General features: G+C 51.8%; 1 protein-coding gene across 1 annotated transcript; it reads right to left on the bottom strand.

Annotated features, from left to right (window-relative positions):
• On the bottom strand, positions 1–23,631 carry NT5C1A (5'-nucleotidase, cytosolic IA). The gene is made up of 6 exons (XM_024554807.3): positions 23,478–23,631; positions 14,030–14,197; positions 13,490–13,619; positions 11,930–12,052; positions 9,779–9,963; positions 1–7,734 (listed from the first exon to the last, which is right to left on the bottom strand). The coding sequence occupies exons 1-6, from the start codon at positions 23,610–23,612 to the stop codon at positions 7,369–7,371; spliced, it is 1,107 nt and encodes a 368-aa protein (XP_024410575.2). The 5' UTR covers positions 23,613–23,631; the 3' UTR covers positions 1–7,368.

Raw genomic sequence — 23,631 nt, forward strand, 5'->3', positions numbered from 1 at the left:
ATGGCTTTTAAGAAGCAGAAGCCCATGTGGTAAAATTAAAGTACAGGCAAGCTTGAGGAGTGAGAGGGATCCACACTGACAAGCACGCAGCACCCTTTGTCACGTGATTGGGAAAATGCTGCAGAGCCAGACAGAGCCGGGGGCTGGGGAGGGCTGAGAGTGGACGAAGGGAGGGCAAAGCTGAGAAAAGTCTGAGCAGTCTTATCTCTCCCCAGGCAACTGAAATCCCCTAGATAAAGAAGCACGTGATCCAACTGTTGAAGGAGGCACTTAGGAGGTTTGCCATAAAAAGCGATCCAAGAAGGTTAGGTTAGAACAGAGGTGTCCAACCCACGGCCCACAGGTCACATGCAGCCCAAGATGGCTATGAATGTGGCCCAGCACAAAATCATACATTTACTTAAAAGATTATGAAATCTTTTTTGTCCTCATTAGTGTTTGTATATTTAATGTGTGGCCCAAGACAACTAACTCTTCTTCTTCCAGTGTGGCCCAGAGATGCCGAAAGGTTGGACACCCCTGGGTTAGAAGGAAGACCAGGGTAGCTCATGTTTGCAAAGGACAGAGGTAGAGTTATCATTAAGCAAATGGCATAAAATAGGGCTTCTGACAGGTAGACACAAACATACTGTGTGTTGAGGCTTCATTTTAAATCTTGTTCTAAACTGGGGGTACTGAGATGCTTTTAAGTAGAAAACTAGAAGTTAAGGATATGTGTGTTATTAAGTTAATTAAGAAGTTTGTATGTACACAGTTGAAAACACACAGGGATGAACTAGATTATCTCTAAGGTCTCTCGAAGACGTAAAACTCCGTTAATCCGAGTGTAATGTCCTCACTCTCAGTTGCTCAGTTCTGAAAAACTCAGTTCTCTGGACCTGAGCCAGAGGGTGCAAGCTGGAGACTGAAGGGCCAGATTTAGCTTCCAAGGTGTGTTTTATTTGGCCTTCACAGTGTTTTCTAAATTCAAAATAGTTGCCAACATGTAAAAGTCCAGATTTGTAGTTCCCCTTGGAAAATGGACGAAGCATCTGGCCAGACCAGCCCACGTTCCCACAGGGCAGCCACCAAGTCAAGCAGAGAATGCGTTCTCCGTTTCGCTGAAGACCCTGCTGAGCCCTCTTTGCTTTTTTATTTCCTGCCTGGCCCTTGGAGGCATCAGGGCTTGGAACCTGGCCCAGGCAGTTTGTCTGCATGTCCTCATGATTTTCTATTTGGTGGCAGTTATAAGTCTAGCCCTGAGGCCTTTGCCCTGATTCCACAGCAGACCCATCGCCACAGTCAGCCCATGAAGGCACATCTACCAGGAGCGTGGGAGTCAGTGACCCCAGTCTGCCGAGCTTTGGTTTGTCTTACAGACGAGCAACTGAAAAGTTGCCAGCCATATTGAATCCCAAAGGCCTCTGAGGGATGGCCCATTAGGGAGATGCTTCCTGACCAAGGCCAAGGGTAAATCACTTCTGGGCCAGGCTAGAACACACAAGCAGAGGAAGGAACCCCAGCCCAGGCTAGGCTGGACCAGTGGGTGCAGTGAAGAAGGTAGCTTCCCCTTCTATGGCCATGAAATGACCAGGGCAGCTGAGCACAGTTGGTGGGGGTTTGTGGCTGCCTAGGAGGTACCACGGAGGTCATAGTGTGAATGGCTCCATCTGGATTTGTGCAGTGCACCGTCTTCCCACTGGACATGCTGGCCCTGGACTATGAGGGGGAGGGGAGAAACAAGTGGAGATGATGAGGCAGACGCAGCCAAACGGGGTGTCCTGGCACAGATTCCACCATTTCCTTCTTAAGGCAGCAGGGGGTAGTGCTGGGAGACAGACTGTTAGAAGCCAAGACCTTGTTGGCCAGAGGCGAGAAGCTGGAGAGAAAGAAAGAGCCTGGTCTCAGAGCCCCCTTGTGGCACATGTGCAAATGCCCACAAGATGATAGAAAGAGCCAGAACTAGTCCCAGGAAGTAGGGCTGGCCACCAGTGTGTGGGGCCCCGGACACTTAGTCAACAGGTAACCATCCTGTACACACACACACCCACACACACACACAGAGGATAACTCAACAGAGCTATCTGACCCATTACACACACCTACATAAACATGCATACAATGCATGGTTTTTATGCTGGGGCGCAGTGTGTCCATGCACATGACCCCAGTTGTTGGTGAGAGCAATTAGTTCCTCAGACAGGTACACTCAACAAACACTTTCAGAGCATCTAAAGTACAATACTTTTTGGCTAAGCTACCTGCGGGAGTCCAACACAGCACCAAGTACTATGGAAGGAGAGAAAAGTAACCAGTAAATAAAACCACTATCAACTACCACCACCAACAGCTGAGTGCGGGCCTGCGGCGCCACCTACTGGCAGGAGGAGTGTTTGCACTTTACTTGAAGAGTGGGTGAAACCAGGAACGCTACTTCTCGGGAAGCCACCACCTGCGCTTCTCCCTCTTCGAGTTCTGCCCCAGTCGGGTGAGACCCTGGCAATCTCAGAGTCGCACGACAGCATCAGAAAATAAGCATTCAGGGCCTTGCATGCCCCACCCAATATCCAATGTGGATGGCAAAATAGGTTTTCGTCTTTCATGCCCACTCCAAACCCCTGGTAGTGACTGCCTGGGATGCCTGGGTTTAGCGGAGGGGCATCATGATGGAACAGCATGGGAATAATAAATGCTGTTCCATGCAACCATGGTTGCTGTGGCTGTAGGTAGGGCAGCTTCCACCCTTGTTCTTGCCATGGATCCTGGAACCTTGGTGAACCCCTAAATGTGCAGATTTCTCCTGCTCTGCAATTCTGTCATGAGGTTTGGGTGTTTCTTGTCCACACCTCACAGCACAAGAAGACTGCCAACCGGTTTTCACTGAAGTTTTCTTGATCACTTGATCAGTAACTCCTGAGCCAACGAAGGCCTCACAGGGACCGTCCTTGTGAAGAGCTTGTTTTCGCTTCCGCAGAGAGCACGTGGACGATCTGTCAGGCCCGAGCACTGAAGTCCACGCTGGGCACTTCACTGTACCCGAAAATTCATATTTAGCGAAGGCCCATCCACCCACCCGCATCTGTCATTCCCAAGTGGCCCCACGAAGGCAGTGACAAATCAAGAACAACAAAACCACCCTGAGCAGATGCTAGACAACCAGCTGGGCTTAGCCCTAGACAGGAGCCCTGCCCCCTGCCCCTGGCCTATCAGCTGGGGGTGGGCGGGTGGCACACTCAAGTCAAATCTGTGCATCAACCACATTTCAAATTACAACCGGCCACAGGCCACTTGAAAGTAGTCAAAACTCAAAATCGCAACTCCTCACATGACAAGGGTCTGCTGTGTTTAATGTTGAGGTACTTAGCTGGTACCTGTGCAGCTCCGCAGCCCCAGCGATGCCCACAGATGTGCACGTAGCTCCCCTCAGCACCCCGTGCTGCCCCCTCGGCAGGAGAGCTAGCCTCTGCCTCCGAGTGCTTAGGTGCATGTGAGCTGGTCTCTCCCACTGACGAGCAAGCTGGGGATGTTTGCCCTAGCCCCTGGGTCAGCAAACTTTTCCTATAAAGGGCCAGATAAATATTTTCAGCTCCATGATCTCTGTTGAAATAATTCACCTCTGCTATTTTAGTGTGAAAGCAGCCATAGATAAATGTAAACAAAGAAGCATGGCTGTGTTCCAATAAAAGGTTTTGTTCGGTTGGTTTTTGTTTGTTTTTTTTTGTTTTTTACAGAAACAGGTAGTGGGTTCTATTTGGCCCAAGGAACCATGGTCTACCAACCCTGCATTAGCCCAATTCAGGGTCTTTACACTGGATTCCTCAGAACTTGGGGGTGTTGAGGTCCTCCAAGGGCTCTGCAAATGTCTGGCTCTAATTTAAATTTGTCTTAGCTATTTAGGAAGCTATAAAAAAAATGTACCCACTCAAGTGTATGAAGCATTTTAACATGCAGGAGGTCAGTGAGTTAACGGGTTGTCGGTGAACTACTTTGTTATGAAGCTTCTATTGTCACCTCCACGCACATTTCTGGGCCATATGGCAAAATGATTAAAAGCCTGGGCAGCCAGCCAGCTATGGCTTGAGCTCCTGTGCTGCCACTTACTAGCTGTGTGACTGGGCAATGGTTTACTTCTCTAAACCAGCATGGGCACCACCAAACAGAGGGGACACCGGCCACTGTGCAGCAGCAGCTCCTGGAAGCCGCCTGAGAAGCCCCTTTAACTGGATGGTGGGAAGAGGGAGCAGTGAGAGTGGAGGGGCCAGGGCAACTGGGGCTGTTCAGACCCACTCAGGGACTCAGTCCAGAGCCATTTGCCAACGTTCTGAAGACATTTCAGTATTTTAAGCACGGGTCTGTCCGTACTGGTGCATAGGGGTTGAATATCATTATGCGCCAGATCCATCTTGGATTTGAACTTCTTACTGGTTTTGATTTATTCTGGCATTTTCTGCTCTACCCCCACCATTCTGGTCGGGCTCTCAGGAAGGGGAGGGGATGTCTTGCAATGATCTTAGCAGTCTCAGGGCTTACTTATAACAGGGCTTCTGTTTTTCTGCTAAGTGGCAGTTTCCAGTGGGTCTGGGACTTTGTTGGCAAGCATTTCCTGGGACAAGTTCTGCAAGACTTGTTGGACTGTGATGCTTTTGGCCACAGGGGTCCAGCACTGTGGTGTCTGGGCCCAGTGCTGCAGAGCACGTGAGGTCTGAGACTTTAGTGCCCACCTGGCTTTTTAATTTGCCTGGTGAATGCTCTTCCTCAGCCCTTGAAATAATCAGGTGTGTCTGGCTGCTGCCTAAACCTGCCCTCAGAACTTCTGACCTTTAATTCCAGTCTCTGAAAGGCTTGTTGTTTTTTTTCCCCAGGCCTGAGATGCTCATTTATGGCTTCGGTAATAGAATTTGGATCCTCCTGTCTCTCATTGCCCAGGCCTGTCTGTGCCTTTAATGGTGGCTCCAGTGTGATCCAGGCTTTTAATGCACCTTATCTTTGGCTTCCTAGGAGACCTGGAAGAATCAGCAGCGTTTATCACTGCCGCCTGAGGGCAGGACTTCTGGTTCCCAGAATCCCTGGGGTTTATCTTAATTAGGTGACATCTGGTCTGCTTTCACAGGGCACACTGTCCACCCTGATCACACAGCCTACCCACCATTCTGAGGGCTACCCACTGGCTCTGGGGGCCCTGGAGCCTCATCCAAAGGGGTGATTCTGACTGAGGGGATGGTGAGCAGATGTGTCTGTGGTTCGGCCAAGATCAAAGGTGACTTGGGTTGAGCTCTCTGACTTCCTTCTCATTTCCCTTTAGGTCTCATACTATTTTTGGTTGGCTTGGAGCATGGGTAGAGGAAGGAGCTCAAAACCAGGCCCTCTGCCTTGAAAGCCTCCTCTGTTACCCAAAAAGATTGTGGTTGTGGATGAAAAGGACCTTGTGCAGAGACATCCTCACTACCTGCCCTTCCCCCATATGGCAGTCAGTGCTGAGCATCTGCCCCAGGCACTCCGCACAGCCTTGTCCTTCTGCCCCAGCACCCGCCTGTAGGGCCAAACACTTCAGTCCTGGCCAAACTATTGCTCATTTCGAGAGCCACCTTTGTGTTCTCACTTTTTTCTCCTTCCTGGATGATCCTTCTGCCATGACTGCCCTACCTACACTGCCCAGAACCTGTGCCCATTCAGACCCTGGGTTGAGCCCTCAAAAGGACAAAGGTCAGGCCCTGGATGGCCCTTTATCCCCTTTTTCTCCCCCACAAGCGTTCCAGCTCTCCCACACATACCTCCAGGTTCCTGCCCACTTTGACAGTATCTTTGGCTTTCTCTGCAAAGCATTTGCTCACAGCTAGGAGTCCCCCCAGGAACTGGGCAATCAGCACCCCCCATGTCTGCTCACACCCCTGGGTCTTCCTGAGGGACCAGCCATTGGTGCCCACCATCCTTCCAGAGAGAACCGGGCTGGTGAGCAAAGGAGGAGGCTGACTCATTGAGCAGTGAGAATTCTACCCTGAAGTAGTGACGAAGGGGCTGCAGGCGCTCCTGCAAGGGTGCAGGCCTCACGGGTGTTCCTCGGAGGGTGTCCCTTGCACGCATCCCAGCGGTAGAGAGCTCATTACTTCCACTCACAACCTCATAACTGGAGAAGCTTCTAGTGCACATTTCAGCTCCTTTCCTCTCTAACTGGCCATGACCACAGACCGGACATCTCACACACCCCACATCATCCCAGGCAGGCCTTCCTTCCCTCAGGCTCAGACTGGACAACCTTCCATTTCAGCCACTGAGCTCTCGCCCCCTGGGCCCACAACAGTAAACCCTGATACTCCAGCTCTCCCCTCACTGGCAGGGTTGCTCGGTGACACAGCAGGATGCAATAATTGAGGGAGTAAGGGTTGAGGTGAGAAGCTTGGCAGGCAGGAACTGAACTTTGGCTAAAAGCAAAAGCAATGGAAGCACTGAGCAGGCTGCCACTAAAGCTGCTCCCCCAGAAGTACCTGCAGTGCCCCCTGCTGGCTGGACCAGAGTTTGCATGAAGGTTTAATCCACTCCCTCATTCCTTTCACAGACACCCCCTACCTGGCAGCAGCTGACCCCTGATGAGACAGATTAGAGGATCTCAGGAAGCAAATGGGTCATCTTGTCCAGTGGTTTCCAAACGTGTAGGGTTGCTGTGGATGATTGTGCATTTTGCCCAGTTGACAAAGGCCTCTGGGCTGAGGAGCCAGTGGGGGCTGACATCCCACTTATATCCCGCGGGGCAAGCTGTGTGCCCAGCGCGGATACAGCCAGCCCAGAGGAAGGGCCCTCTCTGCACAATTCACTCTAGAGACAGCGTCCTCGTGTAATCCCCACAAAGGTGCCGTGTAGACCAGCAGCGGCCCTGGCACAGAACGCTTCCTTCAAAGAGGACAATCTTATAAAACCAAGCTTCTTTAGCTAAAGGAGAGTTTGAAAACCACCTAAAAGATGGGGAAACTCAGGCCCATGAAGAGGAGGGACTTGGTCAAAGTCATGCAGTTAATGCCAGGACAGAGCATAGAGGCCAGACCCCCTCTCTCTCTCGACGCAGTGCTCTTCACACTGCACTGGGCTGGATTCCATCCCAGAGCCCTTTGCAGGCATCCTGGCCCCTCCGGCCCTCCCACGCCCAGTGCCATCCACTTCCCCCTGAAGTCCAGCCACAGCCTTACTTTCCTAGCCAGCATCGAGGCATAGTGCTGGCCCAGAACGAGAGCTGGTGAGAATGCCGGCCCAGTCTGCGTGATTGCCTACTAGTACCTCACTCAGAGGGATGACGGCAGACGTGCAGCAAGGCAGCGTGGTAAGGGACAAGAAGGGCCGGTCCACTGGACAACATGTCGAAGTATGACAGGGAGCTGTGCCTGGAGCAATGAGGCTCAGCTACTGTGCAGCTGGGGTCTGCTTCACTGGTGCAGTCCGCCGGGGTGTCTGTGCCACACCGTAAGGCACGTGGGCAGCCACTGTGCCCATCTCCTGAGCCCCAGCCACATGGAACATCTGGTCATCAAAGAAGATGTGTGGGCGGATCTTCTCCAGCAGGGGGCCCTTGGGCGCTCCCGCAAGGAACAGGGCTTCATCTGTCTCCAGGCCCCAGCTGCGCAGGGTCTTGAGAGCCCGGGCCCCAGAACTAGCTGCGCTGCGTGCCGTCACCAAGTAGGTGCGGATTGGGCATTCCAGCCGCAGGCCCTTGGAGTAGAATTTCTTCTGCAGCCTACCCAGAGCCTCCAGAAAGCCCTTTAAAGGTCCCTATGAGAAGGCAAGGGAAAACCGTGAGCGCACCGCTCTCGCAAACATTTGCTCCCTCTGGCGGGACTCCTCCCTGAAGCACTCCTGTCTCAATGCTTGGCGTGGGAAAGCTTCTCAAGGCTCCCACATCTCTCAGCCCTGCTCTGCCTGCTCAGGCCACCGTGTGCATCAATGGGACAGTGTGTGTCAGAATAACCGCACCAGGACAGCTGTTACTAAGTAGGTCCATCTCTGTGCCCCTGGGGAAAATGGGTGTCTGTCCTGCAGCTCAGTGAGTGTGACCTTCTGTGTTCCCCAGCAGGGAGGGTATTAAAAATATCCTCCAGGCAGAACAGATTCCAGCTGCGAACAACATGGACAGACAAACCAGGGTGTAACTGGCTCAGGGTGTCATGCTCTCGTTCTCTGGGGTCGGAGGAAGGATTTACTCCCCACAGTGCTGGGAACAGTGAAGGTTAATGAGGACATGTGAGTAAAGAACTAGACGATGGAAAGAAAGAAAGAGAAGAAGAAAGAAAGAAAGAAAGAAAGAAGAAAAGAAAGAAAGAAGAAAGAAAGAAAGAAAGAAAGAAAGAAAGAAAGAAAGAAAGAAAGAAAGAAAGAAAGAAAGAAGAAAGAAAGAAAGAAAGAAAGAAAGAAAGAAAGAAAGAAAGAAAGAAAGAAAGAAGGAAGGAAGGAAGGAAGGAAGGAAGGAAGGAAAGAAAGAAAGAAAGAAAGAAAGAAAGAAAGAAAGGAAGGAAGGAAGGAAGGAAGGAAGGAAGGAAGGAAGGAAGGAAGGAAGGAAGGAAGGAAGGAAGGAAGGAAGGAAGGAAGGAAGGAAGAAAGAGAGAGAGAGAGAAAGAAAGAGAGAAAGAAAGAAAGAAAGAAAAAACTACAACAGAAGCTGGAAATAAGGAGAGGTGGGTTCCCAGTCTTGGAGACCCCTCACCTGCTGGGAGACTGGAGAAAGCAGTGATCTCCTGGGCTCTGCCTACCACATAGTGGGAACGCTGTGCTGCCCTGATTCTCAAGGGTGTTAGAGGGAATTAATGAGAACGGGAGTGAAATGAATGTTCAGGGCCGCGACTGGAGCCTGCTGAAGTCTTGAGAGGGGATCTGGGATGATGGAGATTTTTGTTAAAATCACAAATAGGAGCTCCTAGGAGGCCTGGAGAATTCCATCAGCTCCAGCCCCAAGGGACTGTCACCAGGGACTAGGGCGTGTTCTGCTCTCAGGGAGACTCCTGAGCAGTGTGATGGTGAGTAAAAGGACAGATGCCAGGAGGTAGTTAGGGCTGGTTGGCCCAAAGCACAGGGGCTGCCCCAGACCCCGAGCCCAGCTGGATCTCCCTGCCCAGGTGAGGAGCGCCAGTCCAGCTTTCCCTTTTCTCCAGGGAGGGAACTGGGGGCTTCTTGAGGACAGGAGCCCACTCAGAGGGGCGGGGGAAACTCAGAGAGAGGATGAGGGTTCCAGAGAGAGGATGGAGGTTTCAAAGAGAGAGGGTGAGGCTTTCAGAGTGCGATGGGGACTTTAGAGAAGGGATGGAGGCCCTGACCAGTATGGCTTAGTTGGTTGGGTGTGTCCTGCAAAGCAAAAGGTTGCTGGTTCGATTCCTAGTCAGGGCACACGCAGGTTTGGTGTTCGGACAGGGTGTGTACAAGAGGCAACTGATCGATGTTTCTCTCCTTATCTTTCTCCCTCCCTTCCCCTCTCTCTAAAAATAAATAAATGAAATCTTTAAAAAGAGACAGAAGGGATGGAGACCTCAGCAAGGATCTGCAAAGGAGAGGTAGGGGCTTCAGAGAGGGGCTTAGAGAGAAGATGGGGGCTTCAGAGGGAGGATGGGACTGCAGTGAGGCGGACCGGGGCTCGAGGAAGGGGTAGAAGCTCTGAGGGGAGCCAGGGGTCAAGTGAGAGGGATGAAGAGTGGAGGCTTGTTGAGGGTACCCGCCTGGATTCTAGGCCAAGCTCTGAGTTTGGTTCGGGGCTGGAGGTTCCAGCCAAGGGCAGGCTCTGGGGAGCCACCTTGCCCTACTCAGGGGTTCTGGGGCTTGTGTGGAGCACCTGGGCCAAGGGTTTGTTCTCATGGGCCTTCTCGTGCTCGAAGAACCTGTCTAGCCCGTGGGCCTTGACGATGCGCTCCGACTCGTCCGAGAAGAGCACCGCATCCCCGTCGAAGGCCACGCGCAGCTGACTCTGGGACACAGCCACGTCCCTGCTGGGGCTGAAGATGGTGGCGGCTGCGATCCCTGGGCAGAGAGAGGCGAATGTTGTCTGCCTTCATCCTGGCGGTAGGGCTCCCTGACACCTGGGGCCAGGACAGGGCTGTCTCAGGCTCTCCTGGCCCCACCTGCCTCGCCCAGGGCTCAGAGGGAGCAAGGCGAATGAGGGCTAAGATTCAGGACATTTAAAACCTGGCCATAAGAATGGATGGTGGCTTTTGCCCTGAGCAGGGGTCTGCGGACTCCGGCCTAAGCCCGAGGTTCCCTTCAGTTGCTGCTTTGTAGGAAAGTCTGAGGGATCCCCCAGCAACAGCGGGGCACTTAGAGGACTTGGAGCAGGAGCCACTTATCAACCAGTATGGAGGAATGTCGATTCCTTAATATCTAGTGAGGTCACGCTGGCATGGACTGTCAGAATATCAGTCCTGCTGGAAGGAAGGGTCCCCAGGCCGCTGATGTCCTCCCCAGAGTTCCTCACACACTGTTGATACAGGCCTACGGGGCGCTGGGAAGGAGCCCTGACCCTGGCTTGGCCTCCCTCCCTTGCTGTTGATTCTGACAAGGCCCTCACCTGCTGTGCGTCCACCCCAGGATGGGTTTTTCTGCTCTGTCTGGAGGTGAGCTCCCAGGCTGCAACTGGGGTGAAGTAGGTGTGGGCACCCTAAGTCTACTGTCACAAAGGCACCCAGGTGTGTCCTACTCAGGACAGCCTGGCCATTCGGGGTTCCCTGAAGCAATGTAGGTGGCCATGAGGGGTAGCACTAATTGCATTTGACTGTGGCACAGACTCTCTGCTTCTCCAGAAGGTCAAGGCTGCCTGCTGGAAACCCGGGCTCCAGGCTAGAGCTACAATGGACAAGAGAGCCAGTGCGTGGAGGCTAGAGACCTGGTCAGCTGGTTCAGTCCATTCCCTATCCTTCATCTCTCCAAAGGCCGCCTCAGCCCTGCTCTTTGGGAATCTGGGATCACAGGGGCTGGGTGTAGGCAGAGCTTTGGGAGAGGTGAGCAGTACCAACCCCACAGCAACTTTGCTAGCCTGAGGATGTTATAAGTAGGACCAGGCCCTGGGCAATAGGCCAGGCACCCTCTCCTCACTGCCAATACTGGAGCCAAGATGAACCAAAATCAGCCCTACCCCGAGCGGGGCCTCCCTCCTGACCTCTGCCAGCCCTGCAGCCTGAGCTCAGATTGCAGACATATAGAGGCACACAGGCAGGCCAGTGCCAAGGCCCCAGCCAGAGGGTGTGACATCTGTGTAGGGAAATGGCTTCTGTTCCCTGGCTAAAGAGCCTCCTAGAGGCCCAAGCTGCTCAGAGGAATGAGGCATCAGGCTGCTAGGCAGGAGACAGCGTGAAGGAGGAAGAGAAAAGTAAATATATTGTTGGTTGATAAACCTGCCGGTAGTGTGTAGCCTGACAAGCCCTCTCAGGCAGGGGGCCCGTCGGCCTGTGCCAGAGGACCAAGGCTATGGCTGCCACCCAACGCTGCCCCTTGAAAGAGACACATGGAAATTTTCTTTGTCAGAACTTGCGGCTGGGTGTCCTAACCTCACCTCAGCTGCTGGAATGCTGGCCATTTCCCAGACCCCACTCATTGCTCAGGCTGGACTAGAAACTTATCTTTCTCCTCGCTGGCCCAGAGAGGGGCAGAGGCTGCCCATGGTCACACAGGAATCAGAACTCCTACTGACCTGGAAGATTCCTTGAAGGGAGTGGCTTTCTGGGCTATAAGGAGGGCTTCCATGGAAACAGAAGCCAGGGGAATGGTGATGAGTAAAAGCATCCTTAACGTGGTAGGGCAGGGGGTGGGAGAGTGGAATAGGTGGGCCTTGTTCTCAGAGTTCATGGGACAGGTCATAGGAATTGAGGAAGGTAGTCCCCTTGCAGGGACCACAGCAACCCCTAGCACCTGCTCAGAGCTTTAGGACCAGGCCTCCCACCCCAGGGACCCCTTGGCCAGACTCCCCCTATTCCCCCTCCCCAGTTTTACTCACCTTCATCAATGGCTTCCCGAACTTTTTCTGCATCAGCTGACAAGTAGAGGTTGGTGTGATAGGCCTTGAGGTAGCAGATGGGGCTGTTCCCACCCGTCATGCAGAACCTCTCGATGAACAGGTCTGGGGAAGAGGTGCAGAATACCCAGGTGTTGCCCGAGTCAACCTTTAGGGCCACACCATGGTCCCTCCAGGTCCAGTAGAAACCATCTTGGTTCTGAGTGGTGGTGGGGGCCTGGAGTGGTTCTCTGAGTGATTTTAGGCTTGCTAAGCCCCTCCATCCTTCATCCATGAAATGAAGATGATCACATCTCCACATCAGTTGTCTGGCTCATAGGAACATCCTCTTGTCAGGGAATCCCAGTACTAGACAAGGCGAGTCCCTAACCATGAGTGGCCCTAGCTGATCAGATAGGGACAGACACCTGACTCTAGCTGGGCCAATGAAATTCTCTCACAGCCTGGGCTGATAGCCACCTAGTACCTATGTCGGCACAGGTTGTAAAATATTTGCTGGTTGGTAAACGGCTGCTGCTCTGAGTCCACTGAGTTAGCCCAACACTGCCGCATGCCCCACGCGGGACCATCCACAACAGAAGGGGTAAGGCGGGGCACAGCAGGAGTTCTTCTGGACGGGCTCCAGTACTGCAGGCGCTGCCTGTCCCGATTGCTCCCGCCTACATCACAGGCGGTTAAATATTTTGAGTATAACTCCTGCTCCCAGCAATTCGAAATTAGGACTAAAAAATGCCAGCTGGACTCTCTTGGTTGCTTAAAACAAAGACCTGTAAACTTATAAATTTTGGCCACGTTCAGGAACAGCAGAGAAGCCTGCCTAGCTCGGGGAGAGAAAGAGACAGGAAAAACAAAAAACAAAAATAAAGAAACAGACTTGCTGAGAGAAGCAGGAATAAGAGCTCATGTGGCCCAGAGAGAGAAAAGCCCAGGAGAGATTTCCATTTCTTGGATTCAGGCCTTTTAGGCCCAATTTTACTTCTTGTCCTGTGGTTCTAAGACACACTCCTATAAACTAACAAAAGATGTTTTTTTCCACTTAAATTGGCTCTGAAGGGTCTATTACTTTTGATCAAGAATTTGAATTAAGCCACAGAGCCCCACGCACTCTGAGGACTGTCCCTGTTCTCCCAGCAGCTATGTGAGGCCTGGGAGCCCCACTGCAGACGGAGACCCCGAGGCCCAGAGGCTGCAAGTGCCCCGCCCGATCACGTAAGGATTGGGCCCTGAGCGGTGGTGTGCTGCAGCTGGCTTATACTGCCTTGCAAGAACTGAATGTTAAACATCCTGGGATTTTTGGAGCCAATTCGATTGTCCAACTGTTGGTAGCTTGAAATCAGCCATGGTGGGAATGCTTACACCCTGAAAATGGCAGTGCCGCAATTGGGAGCTTTTCTTATTGTTATCTTTTTTTTTTTAAGAGCTAGTTTACTAGCACATCCCTGGGTTTGGGGTTCTAGTTGGCATACCCTTACCCTGCAGAGGTGTGTCCCCACCCCCAGGTGTCTGGTAGGGGTGTCCCATGGCCAAATCCCTCATGCTCACCATAGTGGTTGATGCTATTGATGAGACGGACGCCCACTTGAGCATGGTTGTTGGTTACGAGGACAATGTCGAAGACGTCCTCACTGTCGGGGTACAGCTCCCGAAGCCGCTTGTTCACAGCCTCCAGGGCCTGGATGGGAAAGGGGCCCTGCAGCTCAGACACCCAGGGATGAAAATCTGCAGCCGGTAGCCAGGGTTGGGGAGGATGGGAATGGGAGGTCAAGGTCCAGGGTTCGGGTAAGATCAGGGGACATGGGCTTTCTCCTCCTAATCTCTGCCACTGTGTGGGTTGATTCACTGAAAGCATGAGTGGATGCTGAAATCTAGCCCGTGTTCCACTCACCAGACTGGTTGGTTACCTGGTGTGGGGCTGCATTAGTCCAGAGTATGGGGTGGCCTCTTCTCCCCATGATGGTTCTGCCCCTAGCCAAGCTATGCTCCTGTGGGGCAGCATCTTCCCCGAGGGCCCCTCTTCCTTACTCAAACACCCAAGGGAGTGCTTTCTCTGAACCCCCACAAAGGCGCTGTATGGCCACTCACCTTCACGAAGGGGAAGGCCGGCCCCGGGCTGAACGGCTCATTCTCGTGCTCCAGCTGGTAGCGCACATACTCCTCCACCCCCTGCTCCGAGTAGATCCGCTGCTCCTCGTCCATGCGGAACAAGGCTCGGGAGGACACAGCAATGGTGACTGCATTCTGAGGCTTGGGCTGCAGAGGTGCAGGAGAAGGGCCATCATTCACAGTCCCCTGAGGTGGGTCTCATGTGCCAGCCCCTCTGGGTACTGGGGCAGGAAGTAAAATCAGGCCCAGCCTCTGCCCAAGGAGGCTTCATCTTGGGCAGGGACAGACCTAGGACAGGACCCCCTCTGTGTAGGACCCAGCTGGGGATGGAGGGAGAGGATGGCTCCCCACCAAGAAGCATGATGGGATGGCAGGGACATGCCCTCAGCGAGTCTGCAATCTGGCCAGCCATCTGGACACAACAGGAAAGGGAATACAGTGTATGGAGCCACAGAGTGTGGCTGATGCTCAAGGTGGTCTCTGGTCTCCACTATAAGATGAGAGCTACAGGCCCTTCAGAGGAAATGGTTCCTGGAGACATGACAGCTATGTGAGAACATTTATCTCCAGCCCAGATCTTTCTCCTGCGCTCCTAACTCATGCATCTAACTGTCCCACTTGACTAATAGACATCCAAACTCAACGTGCTCAAGGCCGAATTCCTGCCACTCTCTCCACCGCTTCCTCATCCCATTGCTCAGCACCACCATGCACTTCTCACCTAAACCAGGAGCCCGGAAGTCAATGCAAGTCTTCTCTCTTCCTCAGTTCCTTTTCCCCATCAATCAGTCACCAACGCCTGTCAACTCCACTTGACTCCATCCACTTCCTTCTGTCTTCCCTACCACAGCCCAGTCCATCACCATCTGTCATCTCCTCCAATCTGTCACCCATATTGTTGTCAGGGGATTTTCCCATGTTCAGGTCTGGTTGTGTGCCCCTCCCCTTCAGTGGTACCCACTCCTCTCAGACTCCAGTTGGTAGCCTTTAGCGCAGAGTGGGAAGCTCTTCATAATGGACCCCTTACTTCTCTCTCCACTCTCGCCTTCCATGACCCCACTTCGCTCAAGCTGACCTCTCTCCTGTGTGAGCACAACTTCCCGTTTTTCTCTGAGCCTTCGCACATGCTGTTCCCCCTCCTGATCTGCACTTTCCCTGACTCTCAATCCAGCTAACTTCTACCCAACCTTTGGTCTCAAACTACAAGCCATCTCTAGGAAGCCTTCCCTCATGCCTAGTTATGGGTTTGCTACCTCTCCTATGTCCTTTTCCTCTCCTATTTTTCTATTTCCTTTTTAGTAAAATTTATCAGTAAATTATAATTGCTTATTTAATTATTTCTATTTCTAGACAGAGCTCTAGAGAGGAAGCAGCAACCGTGCCTAAGTTCTGAGGGAGCAGGGACTATGACTATCTTGTTAATTTATTGTATCTCTAGTGCTTAGAACTGTACCTAGCACATAACAGGAGCTCAGTAAATTTTTAATGGCTCTGAACTTTTGAGTAACATATTTCAATAAGAAGCGATATTTGCCATGACAAATTTTACATGAACTAGAAACTTCAGTGAAGTGCTCTATTCTGTTCAGACTACTTGATATATAGCAGGCGCTCCGAGAATATTATTTTTGGTTGATGCAAATTTGACAAAAATTTACTGGTTCTTTGTGTCAGATACCAAGGCTCTGCCTGAAGTGGTCCTGTCCTCAGAGCTCACGGCTGGGAGGGGGAGGAGGAAACAGAGATGTAGAAGGGACTGAAATGAGTGACAGAACATGGTAGAAAGCCTGGTCTTGATGGCAAGGGTTCAGAGGACATTGTCACCGGAGAGCAGGCGTTTGAGCCGAGACTTGGAGGAGGAGCAGTGTGAAGGAAGGCATGAAGAGGTGCACACATACATGGTGCATCCACAAAGGTGAGCAGAGCCCAGGGCGTGGGGATACAGGTGAGCCCAAAACAGTAGGAAGGTGCCGGTTGCAGAAGGCCTTGTCTCAGGGCCCCAGGAGCTCTCAGAACTCCTTCACCACCTCCAGTGGAATGGAGACAGGGGTGTGCCATCACAGACAGCAGCTGGGCCCTTGGTAATCCCTGGGGAGGGTCAGGATGTGGGTTCCCAAGGGACTCCCAGACTCCCCGAGTCCCACTGCATCTCTGTGACCTGAGCTGTACAAGACCATGATTCCCACTTTGCAGATGATGGGCTCACGTTGGGGCCTGCTCCTGAGGGCCCTGCGGGCCACGCACTGGCCCCACTGCTTCTTTCTGGAGTCAGGCCCGGGTTCCACTCAGTTGACAACATTGAGTGATAACCATGTGACAGGCACTGTTCTGGGGACATGGCAGGAAACAAGACAGGTGTGATCCCTGCCCCCAGGGAGCTTATGACCTGTCCCCAAAGCAGCGACTCGTGCCATCCTTTGGAAGAGCACTGTCCGATAGAACTTTCTGTGATAATGGAAATTCCCAGAGCCGTGCAGGGGGCTACCTGTGGCTGCGGAGTAACTTGAAATGTAGCTAGTGAGACTGAGGAACTGAATTTTTAACTGTATTTCATTTTAATCAATTCATATTAAGTAGCTATGACTGGCAAGTGGCTAGAGAGGATTTAAAACCTCTGAGTTGGAATGGAAGACCAAAGAGCTCCCCAAGCTCATGAGGTAGACCTCACTTTGCATTTGACTTTTATTCCCGCCAAGGTGCTGTGTGCGGCCCGTGGGGCTGGTCTAAGGCAGTGGCAGGACAGGAGCCTCTCCCCCCGGGGCTCAGCTCAAGTACTGTCACAGTTGCTGGCCACCACCGTGTATCTGTGTGTACTTGGGCCGGGTACCTTCCAACCCCACCAGCAGCTGTGAGTCTTCAAGAAAAGAAGGTACTAAAGTTAAAAGACCTAGAGAAAAAGAATGATAGAAGGATGGCCAGAGATGGTAAGTGTGGGGTTGGGAGAGTAGGGAGACCCACTCTCATAAACCCAGGAAGCCTGCTGGCCTTCAGGACGGGGGCTGAGTGCCCTGGGCTTACTGTCTTAGGGACAGCGTCCATCATCCCTTCAAGGACAGAGAATCAGCTGCCCTCCCAGCCCCTTTAGGCAGGTTCCCAAGCCCAGGCAGCCAGCCAGCCACGGTTTCACTCCTCTCTGTCCCACAGTCCTTGCCAGACGGCCGTGTTCTGGGTCGCCCCTGGCTGACCTGCCCAGACCCCATCCCATGCTACCTGGGGCCATTGCAAGAAAACTACCCCAGGAGCCTAGGCTCCAGGAGTCTCCACTTCTTTTTATTATTTTTTAAATGATTTTATTTATTTATTTTTAGACAGAGGGGAAGGGAAGGAAAAAGAGAGGGGAAAAACATCAATGTGTGGTTGCCTCTCGAGCACCCCCTACCGGGGACCTGGCCTGCAACCTAGGCATGTGCCCTGCCTGGGAATTGAACTAGCAACCCTTCGGTTCACAGGCCAGCACTCAATCAACTGAGCCACACCAGCCAGGGCCACTTCTTTTAAATATGGGGAAACTGGCCCAGAGAGGGACAGAAAATTACTCTAGGTCACACAGCAAAGTCAAGGCAGAGCCAAGATAAGATCCCAAGTCTCTGGCCTCTTTCTACACAGCAGCATCCCATCCCCCATATGCCCCTTCTCAATAACTCTCACTCAGGAGACCCCAACCCCTGTTACTTCAGCCACTTCCCTGGGATGGTCCTCCCACACAGCCCCCCTTTCCAGATTTGGGAGAAATGGTGAGGGACACAGTGCCCTCACACCGAGGATTCTAAGGGCAGGCCTCTCTTTACCTCACAATGGATTTCCCAAGGGCAGGACCTCCCCTCCCCGCTCAGCCTGCTCTGACACTGTCCAGGTGAGGTGCAGTCTGAGGGCCTAGAGGGTGTGAGCTGGAAGCAATGAGCAGCCGGGGCTGCAGCGGGAACTGAAGGGACAGGTGAAAGGAGTTGGCCAGGGTTGGGTAGGAGCAAGCACTCAGAGACCCTCCTAGACCCAGTTGAGGAGGGAGGCCACCCTGTCACATGTTATCAGGTGAACCTGGGGACAGGTCCCCCAGAAATCAGAAAGAAGTCCAGATTCCAGACTGGGAACTAGGCCAGAAAGACCCTCACCCGAGACCAGAAACTCAGCCTGGCAGCACTGGCCTGCCAACTCTCTCTGCCTTCCACTGGGGCGGGGGCCAGGCTGGTGTCCCCGTCTGACTAGGGGGGTTGGGATGGGGTGACAGTGGAGGGCAGCACAGCCCCACCCCGCCTGAGGAACTCTCATTTAGGCTGATATGATTCTGCCTGTTGGGACCAAAACAGGAACTTGGCCAAAAGCTGTTATTTCTAGAAGGACTTAGAGGGAGAAGGGCAGCTGGAGGATAGAGAGACAGATAGGTCTGTACTGAGGAAGTCCTCTGGCCCCATGAGGTGAGGGCCTCCTATGCATCTGGGGCTTAAATATTTCACTTAGGCTCCTGGGAATGAGAATGAGCCTGGCCAGGCCCTGATGTGGCCCATGAGGCCTAAAGCCCCCAAAATAGCCTGTGGGAGGAGGGGCTATGGCAGGAAGGAGTAGGGGCCAGGAAGCCACCAGGCTCCTTGTCTCTCAGAGAATTGTGAGGGTGAGGGACTGACAGATGTCGTGACTGACAGCTGGGCCTGAGTGCCTGGATTCCTTGGCGCTTGAGGGAGGAAATGAATTGGGGAGCTCCACGGACCACCCTGGTTCCCAGCGCCCATCCCCCTCCTTCCATCCCCAGGCCAGGCCGTGACAGTAGTCTAGCTTGCTCCGCAGACAGGGACCAGCCCCCTTGCTAGCCTGCCTGCTACCGGGCACACCCTCTCCAATCCTTCCACAGCACTGCCCAGGGTGATCCTTCTAAAATGAAAATGGAAACAAGTTAATCCCTTGCTGAAAAATCCTGCATAGCTTTATAATGGCTTCCATGCTTTTTAAAAAAGTAGGTTGACCTTTTATTCAAATGAAATCTTGGGGGAAACCCCAATATGTAAACCAGATATTACCATATCTTATTGACATAAATTTATTTTACAAATTCAAATGTATTGCACATACATAAAGTATTTATTATAATGTCAACCAATGAAAACAACACAGTTGTTTGGATCAGGACAAATTGGAAACTGGGAGTTAGGATGCTGGTGCAGACTTAAGCTTCATCATCTAGTCAATTTGTTTCTGCCTTTGTTGTGTTTTGCACAGTATTGAGAAAGCCCTGATTCACACCAATAAGTGGCTGCAAATGATCAAAGGTATTTTGTCTTGTTGTGTTTTAAGCTACAAATCTCAAGAGACTCAGTAATAATTGCCAGCAATCTCCAGATACTCTTCTATTAAACAGATCACAGGAAAAGCTTTATTCTGAGGTTTACTAAAAAAATAATTATAATAGGGACTTCTGGTCAAGATGGAGGCATAAGTAGACATGCTTTGCCTCTGCGTGCAACCACAAAAAGAATTACATCTAGTCTTGGCTGGTGTAGCTCAGTGGATTGAGTGCTAGCCTACGAACCAAAGTGTCGCTGGTTCAATTTCCAGTCAGGGCACATGCCTAGGTTGCAGGCCAGGTCCCCAGTAGGGGGTGCTCAAGAGGCAACCACACATTGATATTTCTCTCCCTCCCTTTCTCCCCCCCTTTCTCCCTCCCTTTCGCTCTCTTTAAAAATAAATAAACAAAAATCTTTAATAAAAAGAGAGAATTACAACTAAATCTCAGAACAAATAACACCCATAACTGTCAGAAAATCAAACTGTATGGAAGTCTGACAACAAAGGATTTAAAGAAGCCACATTCTCCCTGGCTGGTGTGGCTCTGTGGATTGAACACCGGCCCTCGAACCAAAGGGTTGGCAGCTTGATTCCCAGTCAGGCCACATGTCTGGGTTGAGGGACAGGTCCCCAGTAGGGGTCACATGAGAGACAACCATACATTGATGTTTCTCTCCCTCTCTTTGTCCCTCCCTTCCCCTCTCTTTCAAAATAAATAAACAAAATCTATTTTTTAAAAAAAGACTTTTAAAAAAGCCACATTCATTCAGATGAGTAGGAGGGACGGAGACCTGGAGATGGGGTGGAGAAGAGAGAAGACAAGATGTGGTATAGAGAGGTGCAGTGGAATGGGGCACAGGGAGTCCCACAGTCACGTGTGGTGGATAAAAATCTGGAGGGATACTCTGGGAGCTAGCGATTCCAGCCCCAGGCCAGACCGCACAGCCCAGGGTTCCAGTGCTGGGAAGATAAATCCCAGTAACTTCTGGCTGTAAAATCCACTGGGGTTTGGGGCAGCAGAAGAAACTGCCAGATTTTCAGAAAACTCAGTTTAAAGGGTCTGCACGGTCTTAAAACACGCAACCCCACTCACTTGGGGATTCAATGCCAGGGCAACAGCTGGAAGGGTGCAAGTCACATATGGGGTGTGGGTGAGGTGACCGGAAATGGGGCGCATGCCAGGCAAACCCACAGAAGCCAGGCAGCAACACAGTCCCTTCTCTGAGCCCTTCCCCTCCCCCTACACAGAGCCACAAAGCAGTAAAGCAGGTTGCCCCACCCTAGTGATAACCTAAGGCTCCGCCCCACACAATTTACAGGTGTCTTTTACAGGGAGTCAAAGCAGCTCTACCTAATACACAGAGACAAACACAGGGAAGCTGCCAAATTGAGGAAACAAAGAAATATGGCCCAAATGAAAGAACAGAACAAAAATTCAGAAAAAGAACTAAATGAAACAGATAACCAACCTATCATATGCAGAGTTCAAGACACTGGTGATCATGAACTGATACTCAAAGAACTCATTGAGTATGGCAACAACATAAAGGAAGAAATGAAGATCACACTAAGTGAAATAAAAATCTCTAGGGAACCAACAGTGAAGGGAAGGAAGCTGGGAGTCAAATCAATGGTTTGGAACATGAGGAAGAAATAAACATTCAACCAGAACAGAAACAAGAATTTAGAAAAACAAAGATAGTATAAGAAGACTCTAGGACATCTCCAAAATGCCAACATCCGAATCATTGGGATACCAGAAGGAGAAGAGGAAGAGCAACAAATTGGAAACTTATTGAAAAAATAATAAACGAAAATTTCCCTAATTTGGTGAAGGAAATAGACATACAAGTCCAGGAAGTACAGAGATTCCCAAGCAAGATGGACGCAAAAAGGACCACACCAAGAGACATCATATTTAAAATGTCAACGGTTAAAGATAAAGAGAGAATCTTAAAAGCAGCAAGAGAAAAGCACATAGTTACCTACAAAGGAATTCCCATAAGACTGTCAGCTGATTTCTCAAAGGACACTTGGCAGGCTAGAAGGGACTTCCAAGAAGAATTCAAAGTGATGAAAAGCAAGGACCTACAACCTAGATTATTCTATCCAGCAAAGGTCTCATTTAGAATCAAAGGGCAGATAAAGTGCTTCCCAGACCAGGTAAAGCTAAAGGAGTTCATCATCACCAAACCATTACTACATGAAATGTTAGAGGAACTTGTTTAAGAAAAAGAAGAAGATCAAAACTATGAACATTAAAAAGGCAACAAATTCACAGCTATCAACAACTGAATCTAAAAAACAAACAAACAAAAATCTAAGCAAACAACCAGATCAAGAACAGAATTATAGGTATGGAAATCATTTGGAGGGTTAACAGCTGGGAGGGGTGGGGGGAGAATGGGGGGAAAGATGCAGGGATTCAAAAGCATAAGTAGTAGGTACAACATAGACGGGGATATTAACAGTATAGGGAAAGGAGAAGCCAGAGAACTTATATGCATGACCTATGGACATGAACTAAGGGGGGGATTGCTGGAGGGAAGAGGGGTACCAGGCGGAGAGGGCAAAGAGGGAAAAATTGGGATGACTGTAATAACATAATCAATAAAATATACTTAAAAATAAAATGTAGAATATATACAAATAAATAAATAAAATGTTAAAATAATAACAATCAACCGGCAGCATAAATAATGTCAGTGGTCTCCAATGTGCTACAATGTCCACATAACACATTCGAGTGAGTTGTTTTATTACACATTTTTAATTGTTTAAAATGTACCTTGAAGAAGAAAGAAAATAAATTGGATTCACAGGGGTGCAGACACCCTGAAACATGGGGCTCCATGGAACCTGGTTTTACAACCTCTAGACTCACTGAATAAGGTCCAGGTTCCTCGACATGGCACTCAGGGCCCTCGGTGGGTGTCCGACACTCCTCCAACTCTTCTCCCAAAGACCTCCCCCCCAGGTGCCATCTCCGTGCCTCTTACCCATCCAGTTTCTATCTCTGCCTGGGAAAAACCACCTATCAGGCTTTAAGATCAGCTCAAATGCCACCTCTACAAAGCCTAACCTAGCGGGCAGTCACTCCTTCCCCCCCCCCCCCCCCCCCCCCCCCCCCCCCCCCCCGCTCCCACCTCACTTGTAGGGTCCTTCGCCTGAGCACGCGCCACTTGCAGGGTCTCCCTCTGTGCAGTGTGAGCTCCTGAGGCAGCGACTCACCTACCCCATCTCTCAGTCCCCTTGCTGAGGGGGCCTGGTGAGCTGCAGGAAATGACTGTTAACAGGTGGGCCTCCTGGGGCAGGGGCTTTGGAGGGTAGGGGCAGGACACTTGAAGGTCAGGAGGATGCTTTGTACCAGCCTCTCTTCTCAGTCCCTTTGGCAAGCTCCGAGACCACGAAGTGGGAGTAAGCAAGGCCCAGGGGCCAACCAAGAACTTGATGAGGGTGGTTTGCCCTCATCAAGAACTTATCGGATGAGAAGAGGACCTCTCTCCTGTGTGACTCCTGCAGGGCTGAGACCACCACGGGTGGGCGGGGATGTTAATGCTCACTGCGAAGGGAGCAAAGCCCAGAGCTGGGGCAAAGTTCTGCGGTTGGGAGTCCAGAACCAGGGGACCAGAGCCCTGAGCGCACCCTTAGGACGCAGTGAGCATAGCACCCCAGCCCAGGACTCAGGACCCCGAGCCAGACCCCAAACCGAGAGGCTCTGGTCGGAAGAGAGGTACCCAGATGGCAGAAACCGGAGCGCACCGCAAGGAGCCGGGTTTCTCGAGTCCGGTTACTAGGGCCCGGGTCCCTACCGCAGGGCCCACTGGTCTGCACTGCCGACAAGTACTGTCCGTGCGCCCCAGGCAGCCCGCTCTGAGAGGGGCTGAGCCGCGGGGCCTTGAGCTGCACCCAGGTGACAGCATTGGGGGAGGGGGATCCTGGCGTGGAACACGAGCCCCGGAAAAAAAAAAAAAAACACGGAGCAGAGCTCCCAAAATAAACCCGAGCCTGCGCCAACGGCAGGGCGCATTCTGGTGCTGAGGACCTGCGTCCCCTCCTGGAGGGGCACCACGGGTCCCTCTCCAGGGGGCTTATGGCCCCACCCCCGGTGACTTTCCCCTTCCCTCCCTCCACACCCATGCCCTGTGTTTACCGATTTGGGTTTCTTCTTGGGCGCGAGAGTGTCGGAGAAAGCCTTGGCTTCCTCCCAGCGCGGGGCCGCAGCGGTCTCTGCCCCCGGCCCGGGCTCGCGGGGTTCCCAGGGCTCCCGGGGCTCCCCGCCTTCCATCTGGTTGTGACCCGACAGA

The sequence above is a fragment of the Desmodus rotundus genome, chromosome 3 (genome assembly GCF_022682495.2).
Source record: "Desmodus rotundus isolate HL8 chromosome 3, HLdesRot8A.1, whole genome shotgun sequence".
NCBI lineage: Eukaryota > Metazoa > Chordata > Mammalia > Chiroptera > Phyllostomidae > Desmodus > Desmodus rotundus.